This window comes from Gopherus flavomarginatus, chromosome 2 (genome assembly GCF_025201925.1).
Source record: "Gopherus flavomarginatus isolate rGopFla2 chromosome 2, rGopFla2.mat.asm, whole genome shotgun sequence".
Taxonomy (NCBI): domain Eukaryota; kingdom Metazoa; phylum Chordata; order Testudines; family Testudinidae; genus Gopherus; species Gopherus flavomarginatus.
The window spans coordinates 96828556-96843230 of NC_066618.1; the positions used below are offsets into that span (position 1 = coordinate 96828556).

Below are 14675 nucleotides of genomic sequence, written 5' to 3' on the forward strand. Positions count from 1 at the left end.
CGAGAATTTAAAGCACCAAACTTCCTTTAAGCCTAATATTTAAACCTGCCAACTCCCTTCTTTCCTTCCCATTCACTTGGCTTCTTTGTGGTACCATTCCCCATGCTTGGCAAATGTTAATGCTCTTCCTCAGCCAGCTGGCAAGTAAAGTGATACCGAGGAGTCTGGCCACTTCCCCTCATTTCAACACCTCATGATTCACACTTCAGCAGTGGCGTTGGACTCCACTGCCAGCTAAGCAAAGCCATTGCCAATCTTGGGCCTGCAACACTTATTCGCATGTGTAGTCCTTTATCTTGTGAGTAGTCTCCTTGGTTTCAAAGGGCCTATTTACATGAGTAGATGGGTCACGGTGCTGGGGTCCTTTCTTTGGCCATTTAATGCCTGGCTTAGAGAAAAGCCAGATACTTAACTGAGGGAAGGGAGCAGTAGTAGTGCCAATGTATGTCATTTAAGACACTAATTGGCTTAGGGGTTGCTAGTGTTTGAAATGGGTTTCTAGAACATGGTTATTACCCGCTCTCCCGGGCTGCCAGTAGCCTGGATCCTTTGCGAAGTGAATTCCAGAGAACAATGTCAGCAGCCTGAAGTTTATTCAAAAGGATGAGGTGCAGGCCTGACATTGCTGCTGTAGTTCCTAATGTGCAGCTTTTACACCTACCAGCCTCAGAATGCAGCTGCCTTGTGGGGCATTTTTGGAAGTTGGGGGACCCATATCACATAGCTACCTGCTGCTGCAGTCCCTCCAGCATATACACCTGTCAAAATACCACTATCAGCCTCCTCCTCCTCCACATCCTTTGCTCTGCAGATATCCACTGGCAGCTGTTGCTGAACTAGTTCAAATAAAACACAAGAGGAGGAAGAGTGGGAGGAGGGAATCAACTACTGTTTTAAACAGTTGGCTTCTCTTTTTCGAATGGCTGGTGCCTGAGCTCTTATTTGGATTGGCTAGCACAAAAAATCCGGAAAGAGGCAGTGGCCTAGATGCTCAAAGACATTTAGGTGTGATGCTGAGTGCCCACCTTGCCTAACTTTTGGACATCTAGAAAGTTACTAAGATTTACAAACCTAAACTAGGCACTCAAGCTCCCTGTACAATGAGTGGGGTTCACAAAAGCCAGCAGGCTAGATGGCTCCTCATCCAAGGTAGCCAAGGAGAGATGCTGAGCTAAGGGTTGTGCAGTACGCCCTATCTCTCTCTCAGCGATAGATGCCCACATCCAGGCTGCAGGGAAGCACCTCCCTCCACTTGAGAGTCTCAGTTGTGAATTCTCTCTTGGTGTTAGACACCTACACGGTTTTAGCAGGAGAACTTTTCAGCCCAATAGTTAGGGTACTCCCTAGTTCAAGTCCCCCCTCCATCTGAGGGAGTGAAGGTATTGAACCGCGATTTTCCACCTTTCAGGTGAGAGTGCCTTACCCATGAGGCTATGAGATATCAGTCACAGCTGTTGAAGCTGTGACACTACTTTGGGTAATAGTAGGGCTGGCAAGCGATTAAAAAAAAAACCGTGCTGTAAACAATAATAGAATACCATTTATTTAAATATTTTTGGATGTTTTCTACATTTTCAAATATATTGATTTCAATTAAACGCAGAATACAAAATATACAGTGCTCACTTTATATTTATTTTTATTACAAATATTTGCACTGTAATTGAGGTCAATATATTTGAAAATGTAGAAAAAAATGTCCAAAAATATTTTATAAATGTCAATTGGGAGTCTATTGTTTAACGGTGCGATTAAAACTGAGATTAATTTTTTTAAATCGCGATTAATTTTTTTGAGTTAATCGTGTGAGTTAACTGTGATTAATTTACAGCCCTAGTTGATAGTTAAAAATTGAAGCTGAGGGACTGGGTCCTCGCTAATCTCCAGGCTACAGAATCATTCTCTTTCTCTAGCCCAATGTTGAAGCTGTTCCACTGTGACTAAATAATGAAAGAATCAGGGGGTTAAAAAGGAAGCAGGCATAAGAATGATTCTGCAGCCTTCACTAGTATGATAGTGGAGAATTAGGCCCAAGATATTTAGTAGCCGATGATATTAGCATCTGTTGTTGTTATTTATTATTGGTATTGACGTAGTGCCAAGAGACAAGGGCCCCATTGTGCTAGGCGACTTTACAAGCAGCTAACAAAGAGATGGTCACTCTCCTGGAGAACTTCCATTCCATTTGTGAAATTAACTCAGCAATGTCTATATGGGTTAAAAATAAACAGCCAAGACCAAGATGGATCCATGTAGTGGTCAGCACCAGATGCTTCAGAGGAGGGTGCAAAAATAAAAAAATCCGTAGTTGACATTTATGGAACCTGCCCAAGGGAGATGTCTCTTCCTAACCTCCATTCCCATGCTTCTTCTTAGTCAGTGGTTAGTTTATCCCTTGCATAAGACTGCTTGTGGAATAAAGTACTAAGCAACAAAAATATAATGTAGCCCTATATGTTTGTACAGTACTTTGATCTGACTGAGTCCTCTAAGAACTATCATTATATAAATTAATATTTTTATTATTCTCTCTAATGTAGCTACTAAATGGTTAATCTTTATTTGACTACTACTGATACTGTCTTGTGGTGGTGAGTTCCACAGGTCACTTACGATGCTCTGCACAAAAAGCATTTTCTTTTAGCCATTTTAAATTTGTTGCATTTTCAATTTCATCGACTAGCCTTTTCCTTGTATTGTGAGACAGGGCAATTAGGAATGCTACATTTTATCCCTATGTGAGTATTTTAAAATGTAGATGGAATAGTTTTAGCCACAAGGTATGCTTTGGAGTAACCCAGCCCATCATTCCAACATAAAAGGAGAACCTGCCAATTGATCATCAGAAGAACCTGCCAACTGATACATGATCAGAAATTATACCTGGAAGAAGATCAACAGAAAGCGGAGAGATGGTAAGTATGCAAACAGGGCTCCCTTCCTGTCATCCACCACAGAGACATTTTTAAAAAGCTGCAAGTTAAGAACTTCAGTACAAAGGTTTTGTTTTTATTGACATTGTAAGAAACATTTTTTCTTTGTAACAAAAGAGCTAAGTGGTTCTGAAAGCAGAAGTACAGTTTATATGTACACAGTGCTACAGACTCCAGATCGATCTAAGGCTCGGGAAACATCAGATCATAACTGTAGGTTATCAAATGAAGACCACTAAGGCCTATTACATCCGAACACTATTCCTACTGTAGGTAAATGTATTTACACATTAAAAAAAAAAGATTACAAGTTTTATAAAAATCTAAAAAAAAAAAGTGAAAAATGAACACTTTTATCTTACACATCTGCAGGATTGACAATGATAAATTTTTAATATAGAACAGTCTATCAATTCAAGAACAATAAACACATGGATACAAGAGGTTTACAAGACGTTTCAGATGCTATTAACAGTGGTATGTGCTATTAGCTGAATGGTACGCACAACCTTATAGCTAAAATTTGGCAATAGTTCTTGGTCCCTCTCTTTTACAGGATCAACACAAAATAAGGCACATACATTGAAACATTGTTGTTTAGTAGGATAAGCCATAGTGTAACATGGGCAGATTAACTATTCTGCTCATTTCATCTTAAAAATGAAAGAAATAAAGCCAACCTTAAATGCTAGTACCATTTTAGGAGTTTGCCTAGAAGGAGATTAAAATTCTACACTGCTATTGGGATAGCCAAGTCCACAGGGCTTGATATCAAACCCATTCTGGACTTCTTTGCTGCCTCCAAAAGTACCTGTCCTACATCCAACTGTACCTGATGAATGCAACTGAACACACAGGAGGGCACAAGCAGGTCTTCCATTTTGGCAAAAGGAAATCTGAACAAGAGCAATGCTCTTAAGGACAAGCAAGGGTGGAAACTGAAGGGACCAAAACGCTCTATTAAAGGTCAGGCTGGAGAGAAGACACACATATGGATTTTTAGCATGTCAGTGCTTCCATTGCTATTCTTAAGGACCATGGCTGCCATTAAAAACCGCATTTACCACTCTACAGTAATTGGGGAGGGAGGGCACAGAGTCTGGTTGCCAACTTCCCTTGAAATACTAACTGGTGTGGCAAAAAGGGCTAATATGATTATTGGCTGTTTAAGCAAAGGAGTAGGAATGGGGAGGTATGCTTTTTTTCCCTCTTTATTTGACATTAATGCAATCAATACTAAAACATTGTATATAGTTCTGGTGCCCATGGTTTTAAAAGGAGGTTGAAAAATTGGCAAGAGTGCAGAAAAGAGCCACAATAGTTATTTGAGGGCTGGAAAAAATGCCTCACAGTGAGAGATTTAAAGAGCTCAATCCATTCCGCTGATCAAAAAGAAGACATGTAAGGACCTGCATACAGTGTGTAAGTACCTGCATGGGGAGAAACTACTGGATACCAGAGGGCTCTTTATTCTAGCTGAGAAAGGCATAACAAACCCAAAGGGTGACAATTAGGCATAACTTTTTAGCAGGAGAGTGCTTAACCAGTAGAACAAACTACCAAGGGAAATGGTGGCTCCTCCATCTCTTGTTGTTGTCAACTCAACAATGCTTTTTGAGAGCTATGCTTTAGCCAAACGCAAACACAGTTATTGGGCTCAAGCAAGGGTAACTGGATGAAAATTAATAGCCTGTGATTTACAGGAGATCAGACTAGCTTATCTAATTGGCCTGTCTCCTGGAAAAAAATCTATGAAATCCATTTTTACTTAGTTGTCAAATGTGCTAATTAATAATGGATTATCTCATATCCAAAAGTTAAAAGCAAGAATTAAACTAGAATTTTTACAGGCTGGCTCCAAGAGAGATTTCCCCAAGCAATTGACTCCAACATTAGTCACACTTTATATTAAGGTTCCATCCATAGTTTATAAATGATTAATAGATATTTTAATAATCAGTCACTTGTTTGTTGCTTATGACTATGGCAATATGGCCTACTAGATAGGACACTGGACTTGGTAGACATTGGTTCTGTTTCCTGCCTTGGACACTGGCTTGCTGGATGACCTTGGCCAAGTCACTTCAGCATCTTGTGTCTCAGTTTCCCCCTCTGTAAAATGGGGATAATGAAACTGACATCATTTGTAAAATGCTTTGAGACCTACTGTGAAAAGCACTATTTACAAGCAGGGCATCATTATTATTGTAACCAGCTGCAATACCTTCTGCTTATGAGCTTCCATAACATATACCATTCATGTCTGTAACATGTTTTTAACAGCTATTCATGATTTACTAACCCTTTCTAAGTGAAACCCCTTCCCCAGTAAATTTAAAGCATGACCAGCAGCACTAAACAGCTACTCCTCACTTCCCAGGGAAAGGAGACAGGCCTCCCAGGCTGCCCTGAAGACCATCAAAGGGCCAGAGGACAGTGCGTTCTAGCATGGAGGACCTCCTTACCAAGAATGCTTTGTGATCAACACCCTCTTTTTAATCCAGTGGACTGTTTTAGTTTCTCAGCTGATTGGTCTTGCTCTGGGGGTGGGGGGTGTCACACGAGGAGATAGGTAGGCTCTAATTAGGGTACCATGATACCTTCTAAGCCCCTAAAAGATGACACTCAGAGCAGTAAATATTGTGATTTAATGGTACGCAGTGTAATTCTGTTGTGGCTGAGTGTCACAGAAGATTGTTGATACCCCTTAAAGAACTGTCCAGGTTATAGCTGCTTAATACTAGGAAACAGACTGTTTTCTAAGGGCTCTCCAGGGCCACTCTTCTGAGAATGAGGGATGGTCTCCAGCCATGGAGATGCAAGTCTTGACTCACACTGTGCGATTTGACCTGTTGACTCTCTTCCCTAGCCATAGTGCCTGAAATTCCAGTGCAACCTGAGTCCCTTGTTACTGATTCCCACCAATGACAGGGAAGCAACAGGGGCAATGGTTTGCATAGGGTTTGCAGGAAATATGGTTTGAAAGGAAACCAGCATGGAACAGAGAGAGAGGGAGATGGCAGAGGAAGGAAGAGCCAATGAACAGGACCATGGAAGGCAGAGCCAGTTTTAGCCCTCAAGCAGGAATATTTTTGGGTCCCTCCCCACAACAGTAAAACAGGCATGTTCTTATGATAAAAAATGAATATAGGGTCTCTCCTCATGAACTGCTCATGGCCCTAAGAAATTTCTCAGTCTGCTTATGCTCAGTGCGGCTCTGTAATGCTTGTTACAGCTGTGCGGAAAGACAAGGAAGGTAGGATCTGAGCCAGGAAGGCTGTAGGGCTACTGCATTCTTATTCTTTCTGGAGTATTTAAATTTCTTGTTCTCTGGCTTTCCCTTGCAAAACATCTCAAATGTAAGTTACTTAGAACACAGTACCACACATTATAATGAGCGTATACACTATTCCAACACTGGCTCCCTGTTATGTTGCATACTGATTTAGAAATTCCGCCTCGGACTTTTATGGACCTTAGTGGAGCGGCCCATTATACTGGACTGACAGAGCTTCTGTTCTCACATATTCACAAGAGATCTAAGTCAGCTGGGTTTTATTTTACTTTGAACGAAGCTGAGTAACAATAAAACAGGCTTTAAGTATGTGGAACTCACACCCTAATGTTATGCTAGACTTTAAAGTGGGCTCCTGTTCTCACTAAAATTTAACTAAATGCTTCCTCAACAAAGCTACTACTTGTGGGTGAAATTCACTCATGTACAGTGGGAGAGGCATAAACGTTAGGCCTCGTTTAAGATCCCTGTAAGCGTTCAAAAGAGGGCTTCAGCGAGACTTATATAGGGGATGTGTAGGTCTTCTGTACAGGGGTTAATTTTAGCCTCAAGAGTTCAGGACTCACTCCTGCATCTATGAGAGCTTTGCCTGTGCTAGGGGGGGGAGCAGGAATAGGCCTTAATTACAAAATGTGCTGTGATACCCAGCAACACAATGGGCCAAATTCTGTACTCAGTTACCTCAGTGTAAACCTGGCATAACTCCACTGAAATCAGCAGCGTTAGTTTGGATTTGTGCTAGGGTGACAAAGCAGAACCTGAGCCAGTGAATGGAATCAAAATGAGAGGGAAGCTGGTGCCAAGGACTTCTCTTGCATTTTTAGCTTTAGGCCAGACTCCTTACAAGGATATAATTTCTCTATTGACACTCTCTTTGCTTATTCTTTAAATTAGAAGTTTAGATTTTAAAATGTTAAAAGAAAAAAAAGAAAGTGCCTTGGGAATGTATTAAACACAGTGTCATCGCCGAGAACCAATAAGGCCCATTGGGTCAATGCAACTGTAAAGATCCTTTTTTCATAGATTCACTATTCTTTTCAAGTTCTTACTGTGTAGTATGTCAATAGGAGTTTACATCTTTAATACAAATACGTACTCTGCTGCAAATGAATAGTGAAGATTTACACTAAATAACTCTATGAAAAAGCAATTGTTCTGTGGACAGAGAGTAGCTGATTTGAAAACCTCCAACTGAATTAAAATGACATTGGGCTACCTTATGGACTTAGGCCCAGAGCCTCAAAGGCATTTAGGCACCTAACTCTCATTGAAAATCAATGGGAGTTAGGCACCCGAATACCTTTGAGTATCTGGACCTTAGAGCCTGTTTCTGTACTCACTAAAGCAAATGGCAAAACTTCCACTAGTTTCAATAGTGCAGAATGAGGTGCTAACCATGTATACCATTTTCTTACAAAAATTAATGCTGTATTTGATGAAGAGAATAAAAAATACCCAAAGCACCAGACCCATTTTTTTTTCGTTCTCCTCTCGTCGAATAACCTCTGAAAAAAAATGTAGACCACATTCTGCTAAATATGTGAATTGTGTTCACAAAGGGATTTTTAAACCCTCCAAAAGGTTTAACATAGAAACAGTACAGTTTCGGCTCAACAGCTGAAGTGCAAGGTCTGTGTATGTGGGCGTGTGTACATACACGCAGACTTGTTTGGGACAAAAAAGTTTGATGCTTTTGCATTTCTTTTTGCACAAGCCCCAGATATCTTTTGCCACACAATTATGGGTACATGATCAAGGAGCAGTATGAGTAGATTTGTTCGTAGACTGGCTGTCCACCTCACAGCAATGTGTTCACAGAAGCTCTCTTTACTCACTGTATGTCCTCTGTATATCATGCCTGGTTGTTTTGTGCCTACATAAATAAAAACATTGGCAACACTCATACAAGACTGTGTTTCCTTTGAGTAGAAGAAAATTGCAAAGTCATGTCATTAGATGTTCCTTTAAAAAACAAAACAAAACATGCATGTCACACGTTTACATTGGTTTACAATAAAAAAAAGTATACACACATTTAAAAAAAAAGAGAGAGGAGTGGGCCTAACAATACTGATTCAAAACGGAAATGGAAGACAGTTTCTCCCTAGAACACTTTAGGGTTTTCAGAGTCCTTATTCCATAAAAGGAATATACTTGAAACACATCCCATTTAGGTGAGATGAGATTGCTAAAATACATACACAACTAAAAAATGAGTCACCTTTTATCGGTTATCTCCTAAGTTTTTTTCCCCATGTCTATTGCATAACAGCAAGAAACTTGCTTTCTTCTGCAAGTGAGGTCAACAAAGAACTCATGTCCCCAATAGCCATGTTTGTTGTGCTCACAGGCATAGCTGGGAATGTAAGAGACGCTCGGGGAGTGGTGAGGCGTGAAGAATTGTGTGAGAGATTCTGAATGATACTCGGACTCAGGGCTCCTGAAATTAAGCTGGCATGGTCCCCATCATCTATGATAGCATCAAAATCAATCTGCACACCTTCTAGGCTGTTGCTGTCAATGCTGTCAACTGTGCTTGTCACCTGGTTAGCCCCTGGGGAAAGAAGCTCAGACGAATTTGGAATACCAGTCCCCTGCAGCAGGCAGTTAGCTTCCGAAATAGAGAAAGAACCTGTTTTCATAGCTTGCTGAGTAAAGCCCATGGATTGGTCATATAACTGACCAGAGTAATTCTGCATATTAGAGCAGAACTGTTGTGGTTGACCTTGCATCTCCATCTTAATGCCATTTACCCTGTATGTCTGGTTTGCATCACTTATAAATCCTTGATGTTGTGCCAGGTTGTTTCTCAGCATGTTTTGCCGTCTGTTGCCTCCATAGTTGGCACATGGCTGGTAACTCTTTGTCACCACCAAACCTGATTGCTGGTTTCCAATGTTGTGAGACATTGGTGGACAACTCTGTGGCCCTTGACAAAGGCTCATTTGTGAGGTAGGACTAACCTGCCCTAACAACATTTGATTGGTTTGATTGACTCCCTGATAATTAATGCCTTCCCCTATTGGCTGATTTTGCAGGTATTCCTGTTCTATCGTATTTCTACTCTGCATCCCATTAGCCATACTGACAGATTGCTCACCTGGCACCATGGGATGGCCAAAATTTTGCTGACTCTTGTTTGTTAGCATGTTGTTGTTCCTCAACTTCTGCCCTTGAATCACTAAGCCACAGGAACTGTCCATTTCCCCAGAAATCATTGGTTGTCTGGTGATGCTTTCACCATATGGCTGTGCCTTATTTGCCTGCATGTTGAAAGAGTTACTGGTGGTGTTGTTGCTGGTAATCATGTTCTGATGTAAACTGTAAGAGCTGTTGTTTTCCACAAGATGCTGATAGCCATTTTGTTGGGCCATACCATTTCTGTCCAGGTTCTGCTGCTGGACCATCATATTGTTATATAGTCCAAAAGCTCGAGTTTGTTGGACTGCCGAGCGTGGACCACATTTCATTTTTGAAGGAGACAAGTCAGAACTTCCTGAGCTTACTTCATTCCACTGGATTGGCAGGTCGCTTTTGTTTGCTTCAGAGCTGGTCTGTTGACTGTTTGGTGAAGGGACCTGGTGAAAGTTGCTGTTCCCTACTGTTGACCCATGATGCACTTTGTTATTGTCCAGGACATCGTTTGGCAAGTGGTCATACATGCCCTGGTTCTGGGAATTCAAATACTGAACCACATCGTCTGGCAGGAGATCCTCATCATTCAGACCACCATCCGCTTCCATGGTAGCAGCCTCCATGGTGACATTCTCACTGATACTCGGAGGACATGGGGAGTAGGCGTTACGGAACAGGCCGCCATCAGAGCGGGTATAGTTCTGAAGAATAAAGTTTCGCTTTTCCATAGATGGAGGCAAAACAGGAGGGTTAAAGCTATTAAGACTGTTGAATCGCTGGACTCTAGGCAGAGAAAGATTGTCGGAGACCATTCTTACTGGATCACTGGCTCTCCTTGTCCCACTTCCCAGCATATCATGAGGCAGAAAATGCCTCCTGTTATAACTATTTGCCCCGCCATCACTACATCTACGAGGAGCATTTACTGGAGGCAGAGGAGAGACTCCAGACTCCCTGCAATCACCCAACAGCGCCATCCTTGTTTTGAGGCTCATCCTCTCCATGTTAGGCAGTGGAGTTGGTGGGGGTCCACCAGTAGCTGCTGCATATTTAGCTTTCAGCCTGTATTGCTGGGCTGGGGTGAGGCTGAGTAAGCTTGGCAGGCCATCACACTGACTCACTTCACTGGATCGCCTGGAGGCGTCAGTCGAGATGGGGTCATAGGAGTCGGCAACACTCATGTTCTGTGGCCTTCCCTCAGCTTGGGAAGCATCGCTGGATCTCCGACTGGAAAAGCAAGGTGAAATTCCAGAGGACCTACGGCTACTCAAGTACGCGGAACTGATTGTGCTGGTGCTGCTGTCCCTCCTATTCAGCATGTTTAACACTGTGATGTCCATACTTGAAATTTCATTTCTGTTGGGTAGAATAGTCATGGATCCTCCTAAACTGCAGCTGCTGCTTGACTGGATACCTGGTGGTAAAATTCACAGATAAATGAATATTAATCAGGACCAACTGTAGAAAACGCTTAGAGTCTGAGACAAGTAACAGGCATTTCAAGAAAATACTCATATGATTCTAGGAAGTCAAGACCGTTTTCTAATCAGAAGTAGGGCTAAATAGTACTCTTGTACAGGGGCTCACAGATTCAAGAACATCATTTCAATGTGAGCCCCAACACATCCTCAGTTGTCATCCAGTGATGTAGTTCTATTGACTACTCTGATTGACACCGACTAGGTTTCCCATATTCTTAAAAAAAACTTTTTAGATTTTTGTAACTAATTGAATGGGCATTCAAGTGATAATCTAAGTCCAGATGGCAGAATACACAAATTGGAAATTAGAGTAATTTTTAAAAAATTCAAACATATTTGCATGTTATTTAAAACAACTGCAAAGCATCTTTCCCAGTCCCCTCTTTTAATAAACACAATATAAGCATCATTGTCACCTTTATGTCATTCCTTTTCTTGAATGCACTTCACAAACTATGTACATATAATACCACAGATGTGCAGTCACTACTAGGGTGGACAGCAGCAGCCAATTGGTTCACAGTAGGTTGCCCAAAGTGTTGGGAAGAGAAATACTGCCCAAAGGCACCAAGTCAAACCCCATCTCATATAGAAAGTGCTATGGTATCTTTAGGGTTCAGCATGCCTTCATGTGATTCATGTAAGAAACTATACATATGTTTTTCGAGCATTATCATCTCCATGTGCAACTATAAGTGCATTTGCAAATAGAGACCATGTTAAAGCCCATTTAAAAATGTAGTCCATGACATCTATGCAAAGCAGATAGGATCTGAGGTCTCACTTGAAAGAATACCACATAATAAACTGCATGGTATTTAATTTCTCTGCCTTGGAAGGATGCAGGGCTAAAATGATGCTGTGAATCGAATGTTTGGTTCCAGGGAATCTAAGTATTTCAAGCATGATAATCAGACCACCAATATTCACTTCCAGGAATATAAAATATGGGATTACCAACTTCTACCAGTATAGCACAATTTCTAATTTAAACAGAAATATCTATATATATTGATAAATTTAGGTGTCTTACAGCTCCTAGGTAAGTAGAACTCCCACTGAATTTCATGAGTTGTACAGTCTGTGTAAGTCCTGAAACATCAAGCCCTAAGAGGACGAATTTAAAGAATGAAGTATGATTAATCCAGTTATGCATATCTCACCATTTCCTATGAGAGGTGGCAAGGTTGGGGCTTTTGAAGGTGGAATGGGATTCAGTCTTGGAAGCACTCCATTAACTTGTTTCAACCTTTCTAATTTGACTTGCTCCATCCATTTGGTCCCTGTCATGTTCCTCCTGGCCTGTAGGCCAAGTGCGGTGGTTGCTGTGGAAATGGTAGAGTCCATGATTGGGGTTTCATCAATGACACTGAGGTCTCCTACACTACCTCCACTGGTCAGATTAAGCTCGATCCCATGGTTGGAATAGTTGCTGATGGGGGACTGTTCGCTGCTGCATGTAGACTGACTACCAGGGCTTGGCTGAGATGTCTGTTGGAGTGAAATAAGAAATGAATGATAATTAGGATTAGGAAAAGAATGCTAATGAATTGATTTCAATGTACTTCATGAACAGATATTATTCCATATTGAGTCAAAGAAAAACAAATGAACCAAAAAGCTAAGTTTAAACAGATGACAATGATCTTTGATTAAAGGCTTTCTGGTACACGACTACTTGACTTTTAACCACACTGAAAACTATTGAGAACACCTCCTCCCACAGTGTTAAAATTCATCTCAGCATCTTACTAACAGAGAGTACATTACATCTATATTACGCTAATCATCTGAAAAGATGCCAGATCAATTAAATCACTTTACAGGTTTCATATATATCCTGTATCCAATTACAGGATACATTTCATTATTACTGTTACTTGTATTATTGTGTTGCCTAGGAGCCCCAGTCATGGACCAAGACCAAATTTAGATAATTTGAAAGTAATTACCCAAATTGGAATTTGACCAAGACATCTGGGCTAACTTATAGTGCTAGGCCTGCAAAAAACAACCATCACCCAACAACACTGGGCTTTTTAAAAAAAAAGTATACAGGCAAAGAATTTGAAGTATTTGATAATATTCAAGAAGTACAGATGCACTGTTCCAAGCATTTGAGGGTTTAAACTTAGGCATATAATAACGAGAAATGAAAAAATTTCAAAGTAAAAATACTATAACTTAATATCAGCTTAATCTCAGCACCCTTGGACCATGATTTCTGACCGGACACAGGCAGTAAGGACCTCAGCTTTATGTCCTATATGAGTAAAATAGGTGCTGTTGTTCTAAAGTCAAGTCATCTGTCATACTGCAGTGCAAGACTCTGAATGCAGACAGAGTTCTGCATGCTTCAGCTGGGAGCAGACTCTGGTTTCTATGGAGTTGGATGGGACATAAAGTTAGAATAAAACAACATATTTGCTGATTACAAGTTCTCTTTGCATTAATGAAAAGAACAAAACAGAAGACTTCAGCAGCACACTCAAGTGTAACACCTTCTCAGTACTATGTCTGCACTGGAGCTGGATGTGTAATTTCCAGCTCCAGTAGATAAACCTGTGCTAGCTCTGATCGAGGCAGCATGCTAAAAATAGAAGTGATGTCCGAGGAGTGAGTGTACAAGGACAGGCTAACCGCCTCAAGTGCGTACACATCTTTCAGGTGGAATTGCACTTGGGGCACCTAGCCTGTTGCAGCTACCACACTGTTATTTTTAGCATGCTAACTTGATAAGAGCTAGCACAAGTACATCAACCGGGGCTGGAAATTATACCTTCAGATCCAGTATAGATGTATCCTCACTGGGAAGATAGCCATCTACTGAATCAAAATTTTCACTTTCTTGGAGATCTCCCAGACTTGTGACACGACCACAGCCCAAGGTGATATTCTGCAAGGGGCATTGACCTGCCACACTCCGTTTTCTCTGTCAAATGAACAGGTAAGACCAATGCTCCGAAATGTTTATTTTATTGTAGTGGTATTCTTGCGGCTGTAAAATACAGGGTCTTTGAAGTACTCAGGAGCGTCTTCCCTACAAGAATGAGAAAATTATTGGAGTGGCGGGGAGGGAGGGAACAAGGAGAGAGCAAGAGAGGGGGTTCTTTAGGAGTAATACTTCATTCTTCATTCATGCATCTGACGAAGTGGGTATTCACCCACGAGAGCTTATGCCCCAATACATCTGTTAGTCTTAAAAGTGCCACAGGACTCTTGCTTTTTACAGATCCAGACTAACACGGCTACCCCTCTGATACTTCATTCTAGGATGCACCAGTTAGCTATTATAACCACAGATCTGTATGACATGCAAAATCATTTTGCTTCCAAGAACAGTTTCATAAACACATATCTATTTTATTATTTTACTTTTAGGCTTTTGCATTTTCAGTCACCATGTGATCTCCATGCAAACTCTTGTCTAGGGCGGCTAACTAGAATTTTGTAGTTATCAGTAATGTCTTTGAATTCTAACAACAAAGTGAATAAAGACATAAGCCTGTGCCGGAGTGGTGGCTTAGTGTGACTATGATGAATACTTGGGTGTAATAATAATTTTAATGATTTCTAATGTCAATGATAATGCTTGTAATTTATAAGTCCACACGGAATGTGGTATACTTTCAAATCTTGGTCCCTGCTGATTTGGTGAGGGCACTAAAGAATAAATGTTAACTGGGATCAGTGAGCTTGCACCCATTGTACAAAAGTTAAATAAAGAATGCTAATGATCAGAAGCCTGTTCTTGTAGCCACAAAAATTGGTCAAAATAAGTCAGAAGTGGAGAAAATGATCATGGGAATGCATCTCTATAGATATGTATAT

At 40.9% G+C, this 14675-nt stretch overlaps 1 protein-coding gene across 3 annotated transcripts in view; it reads right to left on the reverse strand.

The window, feature by feature from the left end:
- Positions 1 to 2988: 2988 nt before the first annotated feature.
- GLI3 (GLI family zinc finger 3) overlaps positions 2989 to 14675 on the reverse strand; it is a 260151-nt gene continuing 248464 nt past the window's right edge. For all 3 annotated transcript variants that reach the window (XM_050937659.1, XM_050937660.1, XM_050937658.1), the window contains 2 exons: positions 12008 to 12335; positions 2989 to 10777 (listed from right to left, as the gene is read on the reverse strand). In XM_050937659.1, coding sequence (XP_050793616.1) covers positions 8487 to 10777; positions 12008 to 12335 — 2619 coding nt within the window. In that variant the 3' untranslated portion in view covers positions 2989 to 8486. The remainder of the gene's footprint in view (positions 10778 to 12007; positions 12336 to 14675) is intronic.